At 37.9% G+C, this 25,906-nt stretch overlaps 1 protein-coding gene across 5 annotated transcripts; it reads left to right on the top strand.

Annotated features, from left to right (window-relative positions):
- The first annotated feature begins 1,041 nt into the window (after positions 1 to 1,041).
- GHITM (growth hormone inducible transmembrane protein) lies at positions 1,042 to 25,257 on the top strand. Of its 5 annotated transcripts, none has more exons than XM_077124725.1 (9): positions 1,042 to 1,169; positions 3,382 to 3,541; positions 4,415 to 4,514; positions 10,269 to 10,380; positions 10,795 to 10,936; positions 15,577 to 15,685; positions 22,077 to 22,265; positions 22,738 to 22,909; positions 23,848 to 25,257. In XM_077124725.1, exons 2-9 carry the CDS (start codon positions 3,413 to 3,415, stop codon positions 23,930 to 23,932), a joined length of 1,038 nt encoding a protein of 345 aa, XP_076980840.1. In that variant the 5' UTR covers positions 1,042 to 1,169; positions 3,382 to 3,412; the 3' UTR covers positions 23,933 to 25,257. The 5 variants fall into 5 exon arrangements, with proteins under 5 accessions (XP_076980840.1, XP_076980839.1, XP_076980838.1 ...); XM_077124724.1 differs by having other exon boundaries at positions 1,113 to 1,277; XM_077124723.1 differs by having other exon boundaries at positions 1,113 to 1,349.
- The last annotated feature ends 649 nt before the right edge of the window (positions 25,258 to 25,906 follow it).

Genomic DNA, 25,906 nt, shown 5'->3' with positions numbered 1-25,906 from the left:
GAAAGGGACAAGGCAATGTGGTAGTTCCAAACTCGGACATTATTCTTCAATTTTCTTATAATGTTCTTAACTGCTGCAAACGAAAAGCGGAAACAAAAGCGAACAGGAGCACCGCGGTAGGGATGAAGATGGCCGAAGAGATAAGAACTCCATTGTTGCCACACTATTTTAGTAACCACATAAAACGCGAACTCAGGAGATGATAAATCACAATTAACCAAAGCTTAGGAGATACAGTTTTATGAAATGTGACATCATGTTAATATAAAATAACATCCTCTAAGGGATGCTTTACTTTTCTTCAAACTTATCACTACCTAACATTTAATTCCTTTATTTTCTGTCTCCACCGGAAAGTAAAGGCCATTGTTAAAACATGGGCACCCCATGGGGTGTGACTCATTTGTATATATTCCCTAGAACAGTGCTTAGTACCAAGTGAGCCCTAAGGAAATGTTTAATGAGTAAGAGAACGAAAGAGAAAGATAAAATGAAAAAACTCCCTCATGTGGCCCAGAATTGGCTTTTCACTTTGCAAATTACGCTCAATGGAAACATCCTCACTGCCCTCAAAAGGGTCCTGGCTGAGCCGGTTTTATCAACCCTGCACCAACAGGTATAAACCGAGGCTTGAAAATGTGCCGCGGGGAGGCCACAGGGCATTGAAAAACCCCTAAAGCCCCGCCAGGTCGCTCTCCGTCCTTTTCTAAACTTCAAATTTGACCTTGGGCGTCAGACCTAAGACACCGGTCGGCCCCGGTCTGAAACTGCTGCATTTGGAATAAACTGCTGAGACACCCCAACAGGGGAGAAGAGGAAAGGGACAAGGCGACGTAGTAGTTCCTAACTCTAACATTATTCTTCAATTTTCTTATAATGTTCTTAACTGCTGCAAAAGACAAGCGGAAACAAAAGCAAACACGAGCATGGCGGTCCGGAGTTAAGATGGCCGAAACGGCTTCCCTGCCCATACCCAATACGTACGTTGACTATGACGTTCCCAACAACAATCTTCCACAGGCCCCGCCCCACCAGCCCGGAAGCCCGCCTCCCCGGATGCGCCCCGCCCTTCCGCCGGAGACCTGTTTATAATTGGCTGTCCCTAGTGAGAGCCTCCTTTCCGGATGTGCGTCACGCGGTGAGCAGCCGGGCCTGCGTGCGCAGAGGCAGTAAGTGTTAAGCAGAAGACTAGGTTCGGTTGGGCCGTGGTTTGTCCCGGCGTCCCGGAAGGGGGCCTGAGCGGTAGAGGTGACCGGGACTGAGGTGCGGCTCCCAGGGTCGGGGGGCACCTGGGACTCCCGTATTGCTGACCGCCGGCCCCGTGGGGCCGCTGGGTGCGACTCTGAAAGGTAGAGGCGGCGGCTCTTTTGGCTGCGTCACGGGCCTGTTGCGCGTCAGGGTCGCCTCTTGCGGATGACCGGGTGAAGCGGCGGCGGCGGCCACGGGGACCGGGACAAGCAGACTGGCAGGCGTGCGCCCTCGTTGGCCCAGGGCAGCGAGGTGTCGAGTCATCTATGCGTTTCAGCTGCCGCCCTGGCAGATAACGGGGGCCCTAAGGGCGTGAGGCCGTGGGATGGGAGTTTAGCTGCAGGTTGTCATCCGAGTATTGGGGGCTGGATGAACTTTCTCAGTAGACTGGGCGCCCGAGATTATAAGTGCCCACAGACCTGAACGGGGTCGGTAGTATTTTCTCCATTTCGTGAATAGGCATCTGAGTTTCAGAGGTTAAACACCCGCACAAGGCCCCTAATAGCATGTAGCAGCAGTGGGATTCCCACCCTGGTCTGTTACATGACGTGTAGACCTCTGTGTTTGAGTCGACTCTCGGCCCGGGGTAGTGGGCTGAGGACTGATGAAGATTCGGGTCAGTATAGGCTGAGATGATGCAATAGAACTGCAGTGCCAGAAGTGTCCAGTATTTTCCCCAAAGGACAGGTGACCATATTACACCCTTCATAGATCCAGTGGCTGAACTAGAAGGACACTCAGGTCTTTTTAAGCAAGGGTTCTCAGCTTTTGGGGTGCTAGTTACAATACATATTTCTGGGCCCCATGCGTAGAGATGGAATCATCAGGCCAAAATATGATCCAGGAAACCACATTTTAAGATGCATCCCATGTATTAGCAAATTAGGTAGTACGAGGTCTGTTGCCTTGTATTACAGACTGGAGAATTGCCTAAGATTCACTACAAATTATTGGGAGAGATGGGCCTGTAACGAAAGTTGCCTTACACTTGTCATTTGCTCATCTAGCATAGTCACCTCAGCATTACGAGAAGGTGTTCAGCTGATTTCTGGTTGACCAGCCCTCTGGATTGTCTGCCCTGGGCTACAAAAACACTTTTTAGCATGCTTTGCTTTGAGGGACACCACTGAAGGAGCCTAACCTGAGGTTAATTTGGTGATAGAGTCTACTTTTGAAAGAGTGAATATCTTTTCTAGAAGGAATCCAGAGTACGTTAATTTACCTTGAATATTTTTATAACTGGAATTTATAATGTGTAGTTTCTGTTGCTGTCTTTTAGCCTCATATTGAATTTGACCTTAAAAAGTTACACATCTCCAGTGACATTTTTTCTGTGGTCCAAAGCTGTAGAGTGTTTTAAATTTTCCCATTGAATGCTGGTAAAAACCTTAATCCAGGACCACATTTGTAAAATTGCGTTTTTAAAAATATTTTGTTTCCTAGGCTGCTTAACCAAATAGCATGCTCAGCTTAGACAGTGGAAATTTTTGAGGCTAAGAGAAAGTCCAAATCAGGGTGATGCTTTCTTCCTGAAAACTGCTATGCTGGGGCTGGCTGCCTATGAGCTTCAGCTCTGGGCTTCTCTGTCACAGGGTAGTGCACAGGGTGACCCCACCCCCACCCCCCCATCCTTCCCATTCTTTTCGGTTTCCATTGAAATTCAGCTTCTTTCTGAGGCTTTTTCATTATCTCTGATGTCATTCCACTCATAAAAAAGACTCCAGTAATAGGAATAATTGAGGTGGGCCACACTTAATTAAACTAACTTCATTAAAAAGTCTTACCTGCCATGGGTTCACACCCACAGAAATGAATTAGATTCAAGAACATGTTTTTCTGGGATACATGTGGCTCCAAACCACCACAAATATAAATCCTCATTCTGTATTAGAATAACTCATGCAGTCATACATCCTGTCAACTGGGATTTAAACCTAATTTGGTAGCTTCATCCGAAACTGGGTTTTATGAGGTGGGTTTCTTAAACTACAGGGGACAATTAGAGGATTTGTCATTGAAATTTTGAAAAACATGTTTTTCCATCTAATCTAGAAAGTTACTGGCTCCTTCCTATCTTTGTCTGTAAACTAACTAATTAGTAATAGATTATTGTCTGTGTTTTTCACACTTCAGATCATCTTGGTAAACCTGGTATACCATCATCATGCTGGCAGCAAGGTTTGTGTGTCTCCGGACACTGCCTTCCAGGGTTTTCCACCCGGCTTTCACCAAGGCCTCCCCTGGTCTGAGGAATTCCATCACAAAGAATCAATGGCTTTTAACACCTAGCAGGGTAATGATGATTTGAATGTTTTTCTGTTGTCTGTGTTTCTCTCTGTGCCCCTTGAGACCATTTCTTGACAAAGTCTGAAGCTTGCCACTCTGCCTTTAGTGATTTATTGAAGCAGTTAGCCCTGATAATGCCCCCAAATCAACTCTTTCATCCTTATTGCTTATAAAGGAGAAAAAGAGCTCCTATAACTTGTGAGTAGTTGAAATCTGTATGGTTCAACAAAAATCTTGGGGCCTAAAGCCAAGAGCTGAAGAACCCGGATAAGTTACTAAAGATAGATTTTATTTCAGTACTTTAAGATTAGAGAGCGGCCCATGTCCTTTCACTATAGATGGCCATTTAGCATTGAAATTAGGAGTACATTTTGAAATAATGAGGTAAATAGTGAGGTAAATAGATATATAGAAGCTAAAAAGAAAACACCTCTTAAATTAACTGCTCTACTGTTAAAAAAGAGCTAAAATAGAGGTAAAAGTCATTATTCTCCTTTGCTTAGTAGTAGGGAAAAATATCTTTATTGAACCCATTTTCCAAAGTGGAAAACAATACTTACTGAATACTGGAGTTTCGTCTTAATGTTTGATTGTGTTTAAAATGTTATAGTTGAATGGTGTAAATAAAATCTCTTAGTTTATTTTAAAAACAATTACTCTAAAGCTTTGGAAGCTAAAAGTTAAATGTATAATGAACTATTTCTCAGATGAAACAGATAAAGTATGTTTAATTTTGTGGATTGGCTAGCATATTTCATAATGAAATTGTGTTTAGAGAGACCACCAGATCTCTTGACGTTTTCTAATATAAAGAGGGTCCCGATTTTATTCTTAACATTTCGGTATGGGTGGTGTGTGCCTTTGTTTTCATGTACATCAGGAGTATGCCAGCAAGACAAGAATTGGAATCCGGCGTGGGAAAACTGGCCAGGAACTCAAAGATGCCGCATTGGAGCCATCAATAGAAAAAATATTTAAAAGTAGGTGGCACAGTATTTAGTTTTTAACATAGAGTCCATGGTTGTGTTTTAAGAGACCCATGAACCGCCTCCTAAAACTTATACAAAAATGCATTTTCTGGGAAGAAAGGCCATAATTCTTAGCGTTCTCAGAGATCTGATAACCCAGGAAAGATTGGTACTTTTGCAGTGGGTTCACTGTTTCCCAGTCATATTTCTTCCAATGAAAATTTTACTTTCATCACTATTTGTTTTAAAGGATTATTAAATTATATGCCATGATCTGAAAGAAATATCCTGTTAAGGAAGTTTATTTGAAGTTATCAGGCATATAATAATTGTGTGTGTTTCAGGTCAAGATAAATCACCAAAACATAGGTGTTAATGAAAGCTTAGCTGTTTGAAAGGCATGTCTACCAGCCTCTTGTGAGGCAGAACTCTAACAGAATCAGTTTTGCTTAGTTTTTATTTCAGCTTTTTAAGTTCAAAAACTAGACTGTTAATCTACCCAAAGTTAACACAATACCACTGCTCCTTCTCAGCCTTGTAAAAGATTGGTACATTACAGTGGGAGAAAGCCCCAATCGATATCCCTCAGAGCATTTCCTTATGATTAGTAAATTGACCCTAGAGACCAAATTATATGAATTACTTAGCTAAAGTAACATTCTTAGAACAAATTTAGACTAAAGGGAATAAGTTAAGTTAAACACCTCTCTCAGTTCTCTAAAACAAGAGTATCCTCTTCTTGATTCTGCTGCATGAACACTGATTCCATTTTTCTACTCTGGTTACCGTTTTTCTCAACCTCATGTAAAGCATCATCATTCTTTTTGTTTTGTTTTGTTTTATTAATAAAAATTTAACAAACCAAATAAAACATTAATATATATAATCAGTAATTCACAATATCATCACTTAGTTGCATATTCATCATTTCTTAGAACATTTGCATCAATTCAGAAAAAGAAATTAAAAGACAATAGAAAAAGAAATAAAACGAAAACAGAAAAGAAAAAAAAAGATTATACCTACCATACCCCTTACCCCTCGCTTTCATTTATCACTAGCATTTCAAACTAAATTTATTTTAGCATTTGTTCCCCCTATTGTTTATTTTTATTCCATATGTTCTACTCGTTTGTTGACAAGGTAGATAAAAGGAGCATCAGACACAAGATTTTCACAATCACACAGTCACATTGTGAAAGCTATATCATTATTCAGTCATCCTCAAGAAACATGTCTACTGGAACACAGCTCTACATTTTCCGGCAGTTCCCTCCAGCCTCTCCATTACATCTTGAATAACTAGGTGATATCTACTCAATGTGTAAGAATAACCTCCAGGATAACCTCTCAACTCTGGAATCTCTCAGCCATTGCCACTTTGTCTCATTTCACTCTTCCCCCTTTTGGTCGAGAAGGTTTTCCGAATCTCTTGATGCTAACTCTCAGCTCATTCCAGGGTTTTTCCCAGTCCCTTTATGCTGAGTCTCAGCTCAGTCTAGGATTTCTGTCCTGTGTTGCCAGGAAGGTCCACACCCCTGGGAGTCATGTCCCACATAGACAGGGGAGGGTGGTGAGTTTGCTTGTTGTGTTGGCTGGAGAGAGAGGCCACCTCTGAGCAACAAAAGAGGTTCTCTTGGGGGTGACTCTTAGGCCTAAATTTCAAGTAGACTTGACCTATCCTTTGGGGGGTTAAGTTTCATATGAACAAATCCCAAGACTGGGGGCTCAGCCTATAGCTTTGGTTGTCCACACTAAAGCATCATCATTCTTAATAGCATTTTAGACACAGTGTGGTATGACCATTACCATTTCCTTCTTTTGACTTTTTCGTTGTTACAAGAACACTTTGGTAAAATAATGTATACCACAGAAGTATTTCCGTATCTCACAGATACACTTCCTTCCTTAAATCTCTTGTTAGAGTGAAGTTGAAAGTTCATTGATCAAGTCAGGTCTTTCTTTTTTGTACAGATTACCATGCATTTGTTGCAAGGATGTCTTTTACTGTGGTTCCCAAATTTTGAGGGTATTTATCCCCATGTATGTAATAGCCATGGCTGTTGTTAAAAGGTATAGTGTATGGTTTGACCTGGGATAGAACAGCCTCTTCAATAAATGGTGTTTAGAAACTGGGTATCCATACGCAGAAGAGTGAAAGAAGATCATATCTCATACCCTGTATTAAAATTAACTCAAAATGGATCAAAAACCTAAACATTAGAGTTAAGACCACAAAACTTTGAGAAGAAAATGTAGGGAAATATCTTAGAAATCTTGTAATAAGAGGTGGTTTCCTAGACCTTACATCCAAATCATGAGCAATGAGAAAAAGATAAATAGGTTCGCCTCAAAATTAAACATTTTTGTGCATCAAAGAACTTCATCAAGAAAGTAAAAAGGCAGGCTATGCAATGGAAGGCAGTATTTGGAAATCACCTATCAGATAAGGGTTTAGTATCCAGAGTACATGAAGAAATTCATCAACTCAGCAACAAAAAAACAACCCAATTAAAAAATGGGCAAAAGACCTGAACAGACACTTCAGACAAGAAAATAGAAATGGCTAAAAGGCACATGCAAAGATGCTCAACTTCACTGGCTATTAGGGAAATGCAAACCAAAACCACAGTGAGGTATCATCTCATACCCACTAAAATGGCCATTATCAAAATAAGAGCAAAACGAACAGCTGGAGAGGATGTGGAGAAAGAGGGACACTTATCCACTATTGGTACAAATGTAAAATAACCGCTCTGGAAGGCAGTTTGGCGGTTCCTCAGGAAGCTAAGTCTAGAATTGCTGTATGATCCAGCAATCCCATTAATAGGTATATATTCAGAGGAACTGAAGGCAAGGATACTAGCAGATATTTGCACACTGATGTTTATAGCAGCATTATTTACAATTGTCAAGAGATGTAAACAGCCCAAATGTCCATCAGTGGATAAGTGGCTAAACAAGCTATGGAATATATATGTTCAGTGGAATATTGCACATCTGTAAGAGAATAAGGTCATGAAGCATGTAACAACATAAATGAACCTTGAAGTGAGTGAAATTGCCAGAAACAAAAGGACAGACAAATAATATGTGGTCTCACTAATACGAACTAATGTTAATGAGTGAACTTTGAGAGTTGTTAAAAATACAGGTTATCAGGAGATGGAACTAGGGTAGAGATTGGACATTTGGTGCTGAAGGAATACAGATTGTACACCATGTCTGATTATAAAAATTCAGAAATGGATAGTACAGTACTAACTGATGGTAGCATAGTAATAATAAGTATGCTGAATGTGAGTATGGTTGAGGGAGAAGGGCTGGGGGCATATATGAAACCAGAAGGAAAAGTAGAGGATAAAGACTGAGATGCTGATTAGATGTTCAAATATAAAAACGATTTTTGCATGAGAGAAAACAAATGAATGTTTGCAAGGTGTTGAAGATGGGATGGTATACAGGAAAAAGTACAGCCAGCACAAACTAGTGTCTATAGTTAATGACATTGTAATATGCCTCCACTGAATGTAACAAAGGCATACAAACGAAATGTCAACAGGCGGGGAATATGGAAGAGGGGTATAGATTCTTTGCAGAAGAAAAGGAAGTGTCTTCATATAGATTATGGTGGTGAAAATGTGTCTGTTAGGTTGGATTGTATGATGTGCAAATAAAACTTAAAAATGAACAGAGAAACAAGTGCTATAGAAAACGTGGAGAAAGAGATGTACCTATTTTCTTTTAGTAGGGAAGCTGAGAAGTGCAGCTTCCAGAGGGCAGTGTCATGGTTCCACGGAAGGCTAGGGGTGGGGTTGCCATATGATCCTGCAACCCTGTTGCTAGGTATATACCTGGAGGAACTGAGAGTTGAGGGCATGAATGGATATTTGCACACTGGTGTTTATGGCAGCAGTGTTTGCAGCTTGCAGCGGATGGGGGTATCCTAAGGTTACAAGACTGAGGAATAGAAGGGGGAGCTGTTGTGTATACATACAACTACTGTCGTCTATACATACAACAACTGAGGAATAGAAGGGGAAATAACTACAAGAATGAATAAAGTTGTGAGGCATGCGACTAGGTAAATGAGTCTTAAGAATGTTAAATGAAATGGCAGAAACAAAAAGACAAATATTATTATGCCTCACTCATGGATTAACTGTAATGTACAAACTCAGAGAATTGAAGTCAAGAGCATGGGGTATCAGGTTGGGGCCTATTGTAAAGGGGCCTCGATTGTAAGCTTCTACAGCAGTCACATAAATTCAGGAGTTGTAACTGTTATTTCTAAATTCTGAGATACTGAGCTGTTTGACTATAACCTGGTTGTTCCCTGAAACTTCGGGTGTGTTGTGTGACACCCGAGACTGACTCAGGACACTGAAGCTATGAAAGTCAGCATTATCCCATATAGCAACTTTTAAAAAAGTTGAAAAAGTAATAAGCTTCAGCTAGAGATATGAATGAAGCTCATTTGGTTGGGACTAAGGTAAATCAGAAAACAGGGTAAAGGATGGTATGGTCAATATTTTAAAACTTCAACTCCTGTGTGAGACCAAAGGAAGAATTGTTTATTTGGTACGAAATTTGTATTTTAGGTAGCCCATTATCTAATTTAACTTGTATGGTCAGTATATTTGAATGCCATAATTACATGGAATCTTGAATAAGGTGCGAGATCCTATTGGTTTGTACAGGTTAGTGTGATGCCGCAGTATATCCCACAGTAATTTGGGCAGTGAAATAAAGAAGTATTTGTAAAGTTCCCTTGGGGGAGTGGGGAAAAAGGAGGAAATATACAACTTCCCTGTCTGGAAAATTCCTCATATTCTCACAGGCAGTAGAGCAACTAATTCAATAGACTGAGCCCTTGATTTTAGGGTACGCCCTTACGAAACTTATTCCTGCAAAGGAGAAGTTGAGCTTACTTATGAGGGTAGCCTAAGTCACCCCCAAAGAGCCTCTTGTTGCTCAGATGTGGTCTCTCTCTAAGCCAGTTTGGCAGGTGAACTCATTGCCCTCCCCCTGCTATGTGGGACATGATCCCAGGGTTGTAAATCTTTCTGGGAACGTGGGACAGGACTCCAGGGATGAGCCAGGACCTGGCATCATGGGATTGAGAAAGCCTTCTTGACCAAAAGGGGAAGAAAGGAATGAGACAAAATTAAATTTTCAGTGGCTGAGAGATTTCAAACAGAGTAGAGAGGTTGTCCTGGAGGTTATTCTTATGCATTATATAAATACCTCTTTTTGATTTATGGTGTATTGGAGTGGCTGGAGGGAAGTACCTGAGGCTGTAGAGCCATGTTCCCCTAGCCATGTTTCTTGAAGATGATTGTATAATTGATAATAGCTTTTGCAGAGTGACCATGTGATTGTAAAAACCTTGTGCCTGATGCTCCTTTTATCCATGGTATGGACAGAGGAGTCAAAAAAAATTAGGATAAAAAATAAATAATAGGAAACAATAAAGGGTAAAAAAATTGGGTGTAAATTGCAATACTGATGGTCAGTGAGAGGGAGGGGTAAGGGGTATGGAATGTATGAGTTTTTTTCTTTTTCTGGAGTGAAGCAAATATTCTAAAAATGATCATGGTGATGAATGCACAACTATGTGATCATATTGTAAGCCATTGTATAACATGTACATGTATGTGTGTGAAGATATTTCAGTAAAAATATTTTTTTTTAATACACTATATGGTTTGACTTACTCTGTCAATACATGACAGTATTAACTTGCATTTCTTCTTGTGTTTGCAGTTGATCAGATGGGAAGATGGTTTGTTGCTGGAGGAGCTGCTGTTGGTCTTGGAGCACTATGTTACTATGGCTTGGGAATGTCTAATGAAATTGGAGCTATTGAAAAAGCTGTGTAAGTAAATGTTTCTCAAACAATTCCAGCCTTAAAACAGATGTCCCAGTTTTCTTCTCTTTAGCCAATTTTGGAATGTCTTATGTTTAGTTTTAGCAGTGGAGAAATACATATGAATTAAAATAGAATTTCTTCTTACTTCATTGGCATATATTTATTCAAACCTAAATAAAAATCTTTTTATTAAGGTTACATATATTTAAGCAAGGAGCACGTGGTTGCTTTTATATGTGCCAAGTGCATGTATGTTTTATCTCATGTAAACATAAATGCATAAATATTTCCTTGAGAACTGAGGTGAATAAGATATAGAGTGATAGAAGTGATTTATGCCAGGGTCACCCAGCTAGTAGATGATTGAACCAGAATTCGCATCCAGTATCCCATAAATTAATGGTGTCATGTTTCTTACAGAATTTGGCCTCAGTATGTGAAGGATAGAATTCATTCTACCTATATGTACTTAGCAGGAAGTATTGGTTTAACAGCTTTGTCTGCCTTGGCATTGAGCAGATCTCCTGTTCTCATGAACTTCATGATGAGAGGCTCTTGGGTGGTAAGTCAGTTTGTGCTTGTTTTTCTTTTCCAACTGAAAATCAGAAGACTAGGTGCAGAATTTTTTAACAAATTTCTGTTAGAATAATATATGAATTATTAGTTTGTGCAGCTGAGACAAAGTAGGAAGTAGATTCTGAGGTAAGTCAGCTGCTATTCTGTATTAAATATTTAATAATGCCAAGGGGTTGAAAGTCAAACTTATAAGGATATCCAACTTAACTAACCAGAGTTATCAAACAGCCTCTCTTTTCATAGTAATTTACTAAAAGAATAAGGTAGATGCAGAAACATTTTCCAAAGTCAGTGGAAAATACCTGCCACAACAAATCTTCCAAGCCATTAAGGTAGAGCTGTTAAAAGTAGAATAGTGCTGCCACTGCTGTTAATCCTGTGCTTCTGGAGTCTAATTGAGGTATTAGATTCAGTGAGAATTTCTTAAGCCCTTGTTATTTTGCTAGATAGCGAAAAATGATTTCAGATGTGGTAACTATTTTTCTACTAGTTGGTACCATCTGTTTTCTCGCTGTCAGGAGTAAATGGTAAAGAGATTGTGCAAAATCAGTTGAAACACTGTTGTCTTGTACTATTAGGGAAGTTCCATGAGAGAGACTTATCGGGGTCACGGAAGGCTAACGTTTTTTGTTTTAGGAAAGGAAAGGGCAGTCCAAGTTTACAAAAACATGTTGATCAAAGGAGAGGAAGCAGGCAAACCTAATTTCAAAAGTGACTTACAGTGTCATTGGAGTGAAGTTTGCATGTCCGAGGTCTGCAGTGTGAAGAAAACACATTTAGGAGGGGAATGTTCGAATACCAAGCTAGGAGAGGACCTGAGCAGTGGGAAGGCATTGAAGGAATTGGAACAGAAAAAATATGATTTATATTTTGGTTTTGAGAACCACTGTGGAAGAGACAAGAAGCAGGGATACCAGCTGTGCTTTTGTAAAATCTGAAATGGGAGGTGAGAACCTGAATATAATGAGAATGAAAATGGAGAAGGGAGAGATGAGAGAGTTTATATAATACCCACAGCAAGGTGATTCTCCACATAGGTAACCCAGACCCATTTAATTTACAAATCTCTGTAATTTCCACTATAATGTACTTTCCAAAAGAAGACTCAGTTGTAGCATAGCTGTTTGGATGCTTTGCTGCTCTTAGGATCGAGCTTCTCAGCTGAGTGTGATCAGTCTAGTTGGCGTAGAGGTTCTTGAAGCCACCCACAGTAAGCATGGTGTATTCTCACCAGGAAATTTCAGTTTTACTCAGAGGTAAATAATTTTTTTAAATGCTTTTGTAATAAATGTACCTACATTTTAGTCCATAGAATAAAACTACGAAGACCTTTTGTGCTTTAACCGTACTCTCAGCCCCAGCTGGGCATAAGATCCCTCCCCCTTCTTAATAATCCCTCAGAGTTATTTAAGTAACATTGTTTCAAAAAACCAAAGACAGCTGCTACAGAAATGAAGATGTAGCCCTTTGAGAGTGATAGGCATATACTTAAGACATTGTCAAGGAGGTTTGTCCCAAATGCTTTTGAAACAGAGAAGAGGTATCTGGTGTTGCTCATGGGCAGTCAGGCTAACTATCAGAAAATCAGAAGAAGCTTCCAAGACGAGGATAGAATGCATAAGCAAGTCATCCAGGCAGGAAGGTGTTCTTAGGCACTGTGGACAGGATTGAAAAGCATGAAACTGTTGGACATGTTTGCAGCCCAACCAGCTCAGCGTAGCTGGAGTGTAAAGTATGCAAAATTAAGAGGAAAAAAGTAAGACTGGATCATAAAGATCCTTAAAAGAAAAATACATAATTGCAATACATGTTCTGAAAATAATTAACACTGTAAAAATGTCTTAAAATTTTGCAGAGTGTTTGAAGTAGTTTTTAGTAATCACTTCTCCACTGGAAAATGATATACCAGAAGTCAGTGTGCTTCTCTGTTTTAATATGAATGATAAAGACTGCCATTCCCAACCAAAAAGAGCTGTTTTACATTGACTTCACGTCAGATGTTAAATGTGCAGACATCTGTATATCAAACAGATAATGCAGATGAGTTAGACAGGTCTGATAAATCATTGAGGGGGATTTTTGACATTTTAGGGAAAGCCTGCCTCAACTAAAAGCATTCACATTTTTTTTAATCGTTGGCCAAACAAAATTTATGTGCTGCAAAATTCTGTCCAAATGCTGAAAGTTTATAACTTCTACTTTAAATTTTCTAAAGATTCCTTATCATTATCTTCCGTTATACATAGTGTTATCTTGTTATGCACAAGGAATATTTAAACGTTAAACAATGAGAAAAAAATAGAAGATAGACAAAGAAAAGGGATGAGGACGATGTTAGTCATAAAATTGAAAGGATGGAAATGTAGAATCGTATTTCTCTTTTTCATTTGCTGTTAGTGATATTTACCTTTTTTCAGGTTTTCATTTAGCAAATAGAGTTCAAAGCACTGTATGTACTATATATAATTTCTAATTATCTGGTTTTAAAGGAAATGCTGGTGTGCATACCAAAGTACATTTTTAAGTTATTATTTTGGAGGTCTTAAAGGAATTTCATTACACCTCTATCAAATAAGCATAACAATTTTTTGTGTTGATTTTTATTAGCTTTTTTAATTGTATAATATATATTCGATGCAAAGAAAAGAAAAACCAATAGTTTTCAAACCACTCTTCAACAAGTAGTTACAGGACAGATCCCAGAGTTTGTCATGGGCTACCATACCGTCCTCTCAGATTTTTCTTTCTAGCTGCTCCAGAATTTAGGAGCTAGAAGGAATAAATATTTTTTGTTTTTGGAATAAAAATTTTTTTAGCACCACAATCATCTTTTTTGTAAAAAGTAGCATATATACAAAAGAGCAATAAATTTCAAAGCGCAGCACAACAATTAGTTGTAGAACAAATCAAAGTTTGGTATGGCTTACAATTCCACAATTTTAGATTTTTACTTCTAGCTGCTCTGAGATACTGGAGACTAAAAGAAATACCAGTTTAATGAATCAACAATCATATTCATTTGTTAAACCCTACCTTCTCTGTATAACTCCACCACCATCTTTGCTCTAAACTATCCCACTTTTTGGATGTTTGGGCTGTGACCATTCTCATTTTTTCATTTTGGAGGGGGCTGTCAATAATGTGATGTAGAGATGTGGAACTAGCTGGTGTTCTACAGAGCTGAGCCCTCTGGGTTTCAGGACTTGTCTGGTCCAGGGATCCAACTGGAGGTTATAGGTTTTTGGAGAGTTACCCTACTGTGTGGAAACTTGTAGAATCTTATATATTGCCCTAGGTGTTCTTTGGGATTGTCTGGAATGGTTTTGGTTGGGATTTGGCAAGTTATGATAGGTAGCAATGTGTAGCTGAAGCTTGCCTAAGAGTGACCTCTAGAATAGCCTCTCGACTCTATTTGACTCTCTGAGCCACTGATACCATATTAGTTACACTTCTTTTCACCCTTTTGGTCAGGAAGGCATTGTTGATCCCACAGTGCCAGGGCTGGACTTATCCCTGAAAGTCATCTCCCACACTGCCAGGGAGACTTTCACTCCTGAATGTCATGTCCCACTTAGGCAGGAGGGCAGTGATTTCACTTGGGCTTAGAGAGAGTGAGGCCACATCTGAGCAACAAAAGAGGACTTCTAGAAGTAACTCTTAGGTATATCTATAGATAGGCTAAGTTTCTCCCCTACCTACATAAGCTTCACTAAAGTAAGCATCAAGATCAGGGGCTTGGTCTATTGATTTGGGTGTCCCTAATCTTTGACGCAGTATCTAGGGATTCCCTAATGGTAAAGTTGAATAATTTCAAATTTTTCTCCTATCCCTTAAGAAACTTTGTCATTATTTTTTGATTATCTATTTAATATATTCTAGGGTGTGTCCAGGCATTACGTTAAGCTATACAGGGTAAGGTCCTCATTCTTATTCTGGGTTTCTTGTGTTTCAGTTGTTCAAATGAGCTATCCAGACAGGTTAAGTTAGATTATGTGCTACAGAAAATTTAGGTTCCGGACAAAATCTTTCTTCTTTTTGTCTCAAGGAGTAGGTAAAGGTCTAAAATATAGACAATGTCTTCCTTATCCCTGTATTCTGAATTACCTTAATCCCCACCTGATTGACTTTGTTCTTCTCTCTAAATATCAGGTTATAGATATATAAAACAGCCTCTCAAAATCCAGAAAAAATAATTACCATTCCAGACTAAATGTGTCTGTTGTATAGAGCTTATAATTTAGGCCCCTATTTTCTTATAAGCATTTTCTCAAAGAGACCATACAATAATTGTTCTTTCATTTCTGGCTTATTTTGCCTCATCAAATGTCCAAGGAATAACATTTTAAAAGATAACCGTGTTAGTCTAAGCTCAACCTTTGCCCATGAAGATGTCTGCAAAACCTTATATATGGCAGTAGGGGGCACTCCTGCTAACTTAGCCAAAATTTCAATTTTGAAAAAACCCAAACCCTTTAATGAATCAGAAAAATACAGGATTCAGTTTATTATCCTTTATCTTTTTAAAACTATTTTTATTAGCGATAACTAATTATTCCTGGAATTTGGGGATTTCTGTTTTATTATTATATAAGGATTAGTTTTTTCTTAGTAATACGTGTCTTTCAGACAATTGGTGCAACCTTTGCAGCCATGATTGGAGCTGGAATGCTGGTACGATCGATACCCTATGACCAGAGCCCTGGCCCAAAGCATCTTGCTTGGTTACTACATTCTGGTATGTTCTAACTTTAAATTGTTACAAAACACGGTCTTGAATACTACCTTTTTTGGTGACTCTTTACAGTTAAAAATTTGTAATTTGATTAAGCCTCAAGTTCAGAAGCATAATTTTTGCCAGTTATTACTGTTTGGATTATTGCCAGACAGCTGCTTTAAATTTTATTTTCCTGATACTAAGATCGTGGCATACCTAATATTTAACTTGCCTCCTATGACATTCTAGTATATGCAGAGATTTACTTTTATCTGTTTCATCCAGCATGAGGAGGATTTCAGTTCTGATACATTTCACTTGAGAGTTCTTGTTGGATATCCTTAGAAAATAAAAAACTGATGTTTAGAGAAAAAGGGTTGATAAGATGTGAAATTATGGGATTAAAGATTTCTGGTGCATTGGGGGAAAGAAAGCACAGTTTAAAAGATCCTTGGGAATGCACATTTCTGTCTGAAGGACAGTTAGCAGTGCCAAAGGTGGGTCAAGGTTTAGCTAGTCTCTGGCACAAAGTTATCGTGGGCGGGGCTAAGTCTGTCTTACCTGATTTTGAAGACCAGGTTTAATATCCTTTTAGGTGTATGTTGTGATGTCTCCCTTAACTACAGAAAGAGATATTTTAAAGTTTAAAAAAATGATTTTCATCTCAAATACCCCAGAAGATGAAGATGAAACTAGACCCAGAATAAAAAAACAAAAATGCTTCTAATAAGCATGTTTTCTACAACAAAGCACGACAAGATTTTGTAAGCATTTCTCTGAAACTTTTGAGTAGAGACTGACATGTTTCTAAAAAGGATTACTAAATGGAAATCAGCTTTTTTAGCACCCAGCATGACAAATTTCTAGTATGATATATTATTTATATTCTTCATGTGCTGCTTTTGTTTTGGTAAATATGAAACATCCTGGGTTCCCACTTTTCTCTTCTTAGGTTACTCAGCCATAGATAATTTTCCATGGAGGTGTTTTTTTTATAAATTTATTTTTGGTATGCTGTGTGGTGGGGCTCACATTTCATCCCTTTTCCATGTGAATATCCTATTATTGCAGCACCGTTTGTTGAATTTGGGGTGAGGGGGGAGTGCGCAGACCGGTAATCAAACCTGGGTCCTTCCACATGGCAGCAGAGAATTCTACCACTGAACTACCCTTGCACTCACTCCATGGAGTTTTAATTGGATAAAATCCTTGTGGTTGGAAGAGAAGCACACCATTCGTACTTCTGGTACACCTGCTTTTAACAAGAAAAATGCTTGAAATGCTTCTGCCTTACTGTGTGCATTTACAATATATTTAGTATGTCAGTGACATTTATTAATAATAAAACGAGATGATTCAACTTTGGAATAACTGCATATGAGAGTAGTTACACAGTACTTTTTCCCCCTTTTTAAACCTTATATAAATGTCAGAAAATAATGAACTGCCTCCCCTGGCCAAGAATATTAATATCCATGCCAGCTGTGAGAACAAATCTTTTGTATTAGTTGACTAACATTCATTATTATGACTACACCTTAAGTGACTCATATTTCGGCATTTTCATGAAAACTCTGTATTTCTTAGTTTTTATCCAAAGATTATTTCTTAGGAAGTCTAGGTCTTCTGTCTCTAGTTTCAGAATAGAGTATTAGATTTTGATAGATGAAAACTTAACAGGGAAGGGATTATGAAATAAAATGTCTTTTTTAAGTACAGATCCTTTCATTGAAATACCAAATTCCTCCACCATCTGAGTTTTTCACCTTTCATTTTTGTTTTTGGTTCTTTGGATTGTAATATTCTGGCCAATAAATACAGTATTGAGCTTCTTTCCCATTTTAGACACAGTGTTCATTGAGAAGACAGGTTCGGTATCTTTACCTCTGTCTAACAAATAAGTAGACAGCTACTCTTTGGGTTATATAGTTTTAATTCAAAATTTAGAATAAGCCTTTCTACTTGGCTTCCTTGGAAAATTCCTTTTAATCTAGTGTGATTGTAGCATGTAAATTACTTGAGTCAGGGTATTATATGTGTGTTAGGCATCCCCAAGACCACCATACATACAGAGTCTGGAGAAATCCATGCATAGGATTCAAGCATGTTCTTTTCTCCAGCTGTGAAAAGTGCAATAATGTGTACGATGTCTCTGCCCAGGGAAGCCCATTAAGAGACCCAGTACTCAAGGTTTCTATTGAGGGCTGGTCATGTAGGTACCTTCTTCCTAACAACTGCTAATACCCAGATTCAGAAAGAAAACTGGTGTTCTGTATATCATTAGCACAAAGAGCTGAGGCACAGTGAACCATGCTTGTTAAGTAAAAGTTTATCTGCCAAGTTAACAGATGCTAGCCAAAGGTGAACCTTGCCAAAAGGCAGCCTCAGACCTGCTATGTTTACTCTTTTCTGGCAGTACTATTACAGTTTTCATTCACAATAATAATGTTGAGCTATCCTTGTCAATTTTATATTTGAATTGTCCTGTAGCAGCAAATATCTACTACCATAAACATTTTTAACAAAAATAATTGGAAAAAAATCTCTGAATAATCTTCTTAAAAGTTTTGCTAAAAATTTGTGCTGCCAGTTGTAAAATTGATTGGAATACTAATAATTGTCATACAGAGAAATTGCAACCTAGTTTATTTCTTAGAGCAAAAATATTTACCATGAGATATAATAAATATTATTTGGTCTAGAAATGTTATTCTTGCAAAAGGAACATACTGGTAATGAGACTTCAGTAAGAGAATAGCCCTGTGCCTATTCCATTAGTTAAGCTGTGCACTTTTAATGTTTAAGAAAAGGATAACTTACTCTACTCCCCACTGAAATAATACAGTGTCTAAGATCCTTCCCCCCACCCTCCAGCATTGTCCCTCACCCTCGGAATAGACCGGCTCTGAGCAAGGCAGAAAGAAGCATGTAAATCAAGTGCTGGAGAGGGATCCACTCAGTGTAAGGGCCAGGGAGGTCAGGAAAGATTTTCCACGGAGGATTTTATTTAATTTTGTTTAAAGATTAGCATCATTTCTTTAATTTTACTTTATTCCTTTGGCAGCAATAGGTTTAACCTTGTGTTATTCATTTTAAGCCTTTTATCTCAATTCTTAATTCATTATCAGAAAAACAACTAGTGCTGGAGAGAATGTGGAGAAAGAGGCACACTTACCCAGTGTTTGTGGGAATGTAAAATGCTACAACTGTTCTGGAAGGCAGTTTAGTAGTTCCTCAGGAAGCTAAGTATAGAATTGCCATATGATCCAGCAGTTCCATTGCTAGGTATCTACTCAGGACATGAGGGGAAGGACATTTGCACACCGGTATAGCGGTGTTAATTTGCAGTTGTCAAGAGATGGAAACAGCCCGAATGTCCATCGATGGATGAGTGTCTAAACAAGCTGTGGTATATACATACGATGGAATATTACGCACTGTAAGACAGAATAAAATCAAGAAGTATGTAGCAGTGTGTTGTACTTGAGGACATTATGCTGATTAAAATCAGCCAGAAACAAAAGGAAGAAAATAATGTATAATTATTTTTAATTAGCTCGAATACGAGCTAGCGTTAATGAGTGAACTTTGAGTGTTGAAGTTAAGAACACAGGTTATCAGGAGATAGAAATAGCTTAAGAGATTGGACAATTGGTGCTGAAGGAATAGATTATGCAATAGGGCTGAGTGTAAAAATTCAGAAATGGGTAGCACAAGAATATAAGCACGTTGAATGTAGCTGAATGTGAGTATGATAGAGGGAGAAGGGCTGTAGGCACATTGAAACCAGAAGGAACAGTAGAGACTGAGATGGTATAATTTGGGAATGCTAGAGTATACAATGATGGTGATTAAATAAAAAAGTTAAAAAAATGTTTTTTGCAAGAGGAAGAACAGATGGATGTCAGTACCGCAGGGTGTTGAAAATAGATGGTATTTGGGATAAGTACAGTCAATGTAACCTAGGCTCTGTAGTCAATAGTAACACTGTAATATGCTTCCATTGAATGAAACAAGGCATTAAGCCAAAACTGAATGTCAACAGGCAGAGGTATCGGGAAAGGGGTATGGATTCCTTATGGAAGAAAAGGAAATATCTTCAGGTAGAGTATGGTGGCAAAGGTATGTCTATACAGTAAGATTGCATTGTATTATGTGTGAATAAAGCTGTTTAAAAATGAACAGAGAAAAACAAGTGCTAGAAAAAATGTGGAGAAAGAGGTGTACCTATTCACCGTCAGTAGGGAAATGAGAGTGCAGCCCTGTGGAGAGCAGTGTGGTGGTTCCACAGGAGGCTAGGAGTGGGTTTGCCATATGACCCTGAAACCCCTTTGCTCAGTATATACCTGGAGGAACTGAGTGTGGGGACAGGAATGGACATTTGCACGTTGGTGTTTCTGGGGGCAGTGTTTATGATCCTCGGTGAATGGAGGTGGCCTAAGGGTACAATGACTGAGGAATGGCAGGAGTAACTATGATATATACATACAATGGATACTGAGCAGCTGCAAGAAGAAATGAAGTTGTGAGGTGTGCAACTAGATGAATGAATCTTATAACCTGTATATTGAATGAAATGTCCGGAACAAAAAAAACAAACGCTATTATGCCTCAGTCATATAGACAAACTATAATATAAAAGTTCTGTGAACTGAAGTCAAGAGCATGTGTTATCAGGTTTGGGCTTGTGGTGAAGCGTCCTAGATTGTAAACTATTGTAGCAGTCATATATAAACTGTTAGTTCTAAATTCTGAGATAACTGCACTGGTTGTGTATCACCTGGTCTTTCCCAGAAACTTAGAGTATTTATATGACATCGGAAACTCAGAGTTGGAGCTCTGAAGCAGTGAAAGACAGCAATACCCGGTACAGGAACTGTTTAACAAGTTGAAAAAGTGATCGTATGTCAAGTAGGGATGTAAAAAACTGATCTGGATATGACTAAGGTATATCAGAATACAGGGTAAAGAATGATATCATCCATACTTTAGAACTTCAACTTCTGTGTGAGACTAAAGGGAAAGGTTTATTGGGTGCCAAATTTATATTCTGGGTAGTGCATTTCCTAATTTAACTTGTATGGTCAGTTTAGTTGAACCCTATGATTAAATGGAATCTTGAATAGGGCATGAGATTTTGTTGGTTTGTCCAGGTTAGTGTAATGTCTCAATAAATCCTGGAGTGATTTGGGCACTGAATAAAGAAGTGTTTGCAAAGTCCCCTTGGGGGAATGGGGAGAAAGGAGAAAATATTCAACTTCCCCATTTGGAGGATTTCTGATGTTCTCGCAAGCCATGGGGATAAATAAATCAGTAGGCCGAGCCCTTAATCTTGGGGTTCACACTTATGAAATTTATTCCTACAAAAGGTAGGTTAACCCTGCTTAAAATTAGGCCTAATAGTCACCCCCAGAGAACCTCTTTTGTTACTCAGATGTGGCCTCTGTCTTAGCCAACTGAGCAGGTGAACTCACTGCCCTCCGTCCAGCATGGGACATGATTCCCAAGGGGGTGTGAGGCAATATGGGACAGAAATTCCAGGATAAGCCGGGACCCAGCATCAAGAGATTGAGAAAGCCTTCTTGACCAGTAAGGGAAGAGAGAAATGAGACAAAATTAAAGTTTCAAACAGAGTCAAGAGGTTATCCTGGAGGTTATTCTTAAGCATTAAATAGATATCCCTTTTTAGTTTATGGTGTAGTGGAGTGGCTAGAGGGAAATACCTGAAACTGTTGAGCTGTTGAGCTATTTTGCAGTAGCCTAGATTCTTGAAGATGATCTTAGAAAGATTGAACATTTACAATGTGACTCTGATTGTGGAAACCTTGTGTCTGATGTTCCTTTTTTCCAGAGTATAGACAGATAAGTGAAAAACGTGGATAATAAATAAATAATAGAGGGGACAAAGGGTAAGATAAATTGAGTAGATGGAAATACTAGTGGTCAGTGAGAGGGAGGGAGGGTAAGGTATATAAGATGTATGTATGAGTTTTTTCTTTTTATTTCTTTTTCTGGAGTGATGCAAATGTTCTAAAAAATTATCATGGTGATGAATACACAACTGTGTGATGATATTGTGAGCCGTTGATTGTACACCATGTTTACAATGCATGTGTGTGAAGATTTCTCAAAAAAAAAAAAGAATAAAAAGCGTTAGGCTCAGATCCAAATAAGCCACATGGAATTTGACAGAATTATGTTTTTCACTTGGAGTACTGTTAATGTTGTGGTACAGGGTTTGTATAGCCTCAGGTTTTGGGTGTAGAGTTTTGGGGATAGTGTTCTCTAAGGGAAAACCTTTTTTCATAATTAGATTGTTTAGCAAAAGGTTATACAATATGTTAGGTTGGCATGCTAATTAGGAGTGCTGCTTTCCCTTTGGTTGTTTAGTAAACACTTGCTGTCTCTCTAGGTGTGATGGGTGCAGTGGTGGCTCCTCTGGCGATACTTGGGGGCCCTCTGCTCATCAGAGCTGCTTGGTACACAGCCGGCATTGTGGGTGGCCTGTCTACCGTGGCCATGTGTGCTCCCAGTGAGAAGTTTATGAACATGGGTGCACCGCTGGGAGTGGGCCTCGGTCTCGTCTTTGTGTCCTCACTGGGTAAGACACTCTGCCTTTACAGTTGGTTCTTGGTTCAGGGTATTCTAAATTCATCTGAACGACTCAAGTATTATCCCAGTGAAGGGGTTATCAAGACTCATTTTTCAAGGTCGTTTAAAAGCTAAATCCTGATTGGATTGGATTTTATTACTTGGTGTCATAAAAATCTTGGCATCTTGGTAAATTGTTATTGGTATTACAGGTAATAATTAGTCGGGAAAATATAATTACTCAGATGCAAGAGTCTTCCTGTAGTCTGGGTAAGTGACCCGTTGGAGGAATGAATATCCTACGTCTTGAACGAATTTTTACATAAGATTAGCCAGTGCGTATACTCAATTTTACATTTTCTTATCTGCACAATAGAAAGACATCAGAGAGTGTTTTTTTTAAAAGTCATGTAGGTTATAAATCCAGTGATAGGAAAGTCCCTTCTTAAAGAAAATCTTAATTTTTCCCCTTTTGATTTCAGGATCTATGTTTCTTCCACCCACCACAGTGGCTGGTGCCACCCTGTACTCAGTGGCGATTTATGGTGGATTGGTTCTTTTCAGCATGTTCCTCCTGTATGACACCCAGAAAGTGATCAGGCGTGCCGAAGTAGCCCCATTATATGGAGGTCAGAAATATGATCCCATCAATTCGTAAGTATTCTGTAAATGTCTTCACTTTTTTAGAAAGAACATTTGTGCTATTATAGCCAAATTTCTTTCATGACTTTGTCGAAATCTATTTCATTTCTCTTACAGTTTGGTGTATTTTCTCTCTTAAGTAAACTGTATATTCTATATATCTGGGGACCTTCTGATTATATTATAGCTGCGTATAGTATTTATGTATTCATTCCATTAATTCAGGCTATTTTACCCATTTTTGTTAGCTAGCCTTTATGGTGCTCCACTATGTGCTTTTTGGTTAGTTTGCTTTTGTTGTTGTTACATATTTATCAGACTTTAAAAGTGAAGAAAAGATGTATATTACTTAAGTTTTATTTATTGGAAAATGAACATTACTGTTTAGAAATTTTTAATAGAAAAGTCTGTTTTAGACTTCTACAAATTGAAACCATTTCAAAATGAACAATTTTCTTGATTCAGGGTGTCTGTCACATTCTTTTAAAGTGATTTTATCTGAAAATAAAACCTAATATAATTTTTTTTAATGCTGCTGTAAAACAGATTTGGAATGGGGAAATGGGGGACAGGGGCACATTATATTTAAAAATGCTAGACTTGTTCCTGACAAGTTTTTGTAAATGTGTTTCTTTGGTTTTGTTTTCATTATTTTATTGTCTGTCACCCAGTTTTCTTTGCAAGGTACTATACTAAGACTAGCGTACCAAAGGATAGAATTAGTATTTAAAACATTGCCCTTTAACATTTAAAAGTTCATCTGCCAGAAGGATGACCTTGACTGTTTTCTAGGACAGGACTAATTGGCAGTTGAACATCTTATTTTAGCTTTCATTTCATATAGTTTGGACAGATAATTGGTAGTGTTTCTTCTTTTCTAGATTATTACATAACTTACCATTTTTGATAGAATTGTATCATATTTTAATGGGCATAATTTTCTTTTCTAGGATGATGGGAATCTACATGGATACATTAAATATATTTATGCGAGTTGCCAGTATGCTGGCAACTGGAAGCAACAGAAAGAAATGAAGGGACGTATCATCTGGCTTCTCTAATACTTCAGATATCTTGCTTGTTTAAAAGGGACAGATATTCATTAAATAGTTTGTACAAGCAGCTTTCGTTGAAGTTTAGAAGTTAAGAGCATGTCAACATGTTTAAAATGTTCCAGTATAATGTGTTGCCTCGGGTCTGCTTTTTCTCCTAGAGAATAAATCCAGTAGTTCTCTTGCATATAAGCCCTCAGATTTCCAGTTCTCATGCTTGAGTAATTTAAAATGTTTTAATGAATATGAAAAATGAGGTTGTGTTATCAAAATTAAAGTATTTCATCTATTTTTAAATTTATTTGGTTAAGTAAAAATGAACAAACTTGTGTTTACCTGTATATTTTTGGATTGTAGAATATTATAAGTAATGTCAAAAGTGAGAGAGAGATTTGGTAAAGGGACCAGAGGAGAAGGGTTACCACCATTTTTCTTAGAATATTTTGAAGTTAGGACTTGTGTAAATGGTGGAAAGCTAGTGGGAGTTGTTTTGACTGTTTGGAAACAAACAATTGTTCACTGTTTTTTTTCATCTCCTGGACTTAACAAAAGTAGTGATCATAAAACAGAGACGGGTAATTAATTCTTCTGCCACTTCTCAGTACTTCAAGGTAGATGTGGTCATGCTTGGTCTCTTGTTACAGTAGTCCAGGTGTAAGTCATGGGGAAAGCTTAATATTATATAAATCAGTAAATTTTACTTTGGGGCTTCAACAATAAAATATTCTTAAAATTATTATCAAGATAAAATGTGCAAAGCAGGAGACTCGTTGTGTATTCAAGTATACAGTAATGTGTTCATAATTATTGAGGGTTTTTTGCCTGTTTATTGAAATGTGTAATAGTATACATTCTTACCTTCCTCGTCTCTTGAAGATTTATCACAAAAATTGTATCACAAAAGCCTGTCTGTGGCTTACACTTGAGAACTTGGAAGCAGTTTTTCTCCTAAGACTATTGATTTCTTATGTTTCCTCTCAAATTAAGCACTAAAAAGCAAGGCAAAACTAGTTCTGTCTTTATGAACTTTATCAATAAAAGTGGAATGGGGAAACTACTGCCTTAGGATTTCTCCTCACAGCACTTTCCTTCTGCATAGACCATTACTTAAGTTTCTTTTGACATTTGTAAATTTTTTGATACAGAAGAGTTATTTTTGGAAGTCTTTAATGAGTGAAATGTCTATGTGGTTATTGAGATGATTGCTATTTTTGACAAATATTTATTACATAAACTAGAAGTAATTATTCTAACCATCTCATTATATAGAGTACTTATTTCTAAAATAAAGTTCTAGCCAGATATTGATTGGTCTTTAGTTTTTCCAACTGAATCACTTGCATACTGTTGACTATTTTAGGGAATTTGTTCAAGAAAATAACTGTCCCTGTAGTGTGAGGGTGGGTATCTGCAGTACCGCTATTTGAATCCCAACTCTTCCACTTGTTTCTGACCTTGAGCAGCTACTTAATCTCTCTGAGCCCAGTTTTCTCATTTGTAAAATGGAGATAAGAATAAGCACCTACCTCAGAGGATAAGATGAAATATGCAGCCCCCTAATAAGCTGTTTTTTTTGGCAGTTGTTAGGGTTTTTTCCCATCCTAAGTAAAATTGAAAACACCATGCTTCTGTTTTTTTCACCTCCCTACCTTGTTGCTATATAGTATTAAGTATGAACTTAAAATTTTAAGGTCACATAGTGACAGTGCAGTAACTTTTTAGAGCCCTAAGTTTAGATGCTCATTTTTGATTTTTCAAACAAACATGAGCGATTTCAACAGTGGGTAGTAGGCAGAAGTTTGTCCATAAAAACGAGGGGTTTTTTCCTAATTTAATGACTTTAGTAGCATTTTATTACAGTACTTAGATTTTTAAAATTTAAATTTTTCAAACTTTCTAAGACAGCAAAGACTTTAACTTATAAGGTATTATAATTGTTTGAAAATAATAACAGAAA

The sequence above is a fragment of the Tamandua tetradactyla genome, chromosome 13 (assembly GCF_023851605.1).
Source record: "Tamandua tetradactyla isolate mTamTet1 chromosome 13, mTamTet1.pri, whole genome shotgun sequence".
Taxonomy (NCBI): domain Eukaryota; kingdom Metazoa; phylum Chordata; class Mammalia; order Pilosa; family Myrmecophagidae; genus Tamandua; species Tamandua tetradactyla.
Note: the sequence above shows the minus strand (reverse complement) of the source record. Positions and strands in the feature narration are given on the sequence as shown.

Coding starts and splice junctions, on each gene's coding strand:
- GHITM (XM_077124725.1), top strand. CDS start 3,413: ATGCTGGCAGCAAGGTTTGTGTGTCTCCGGACACTGCCTTCCAGGGTT. Junction 4,515..10,268: donor AATAGAAAAAATATTTAAAA/GTAGGTGGCACA, acceptor TTGTGTTTGCAG/TTGATCAGATGGGAAGATGG. Junction 10,381..10,794: donor GGAGCTATTGAAAAAGCTGT/GTAAGTAAATGT, acceptor TGTTTCTTACAG/AATTTGGCCTCAGTATGTGA.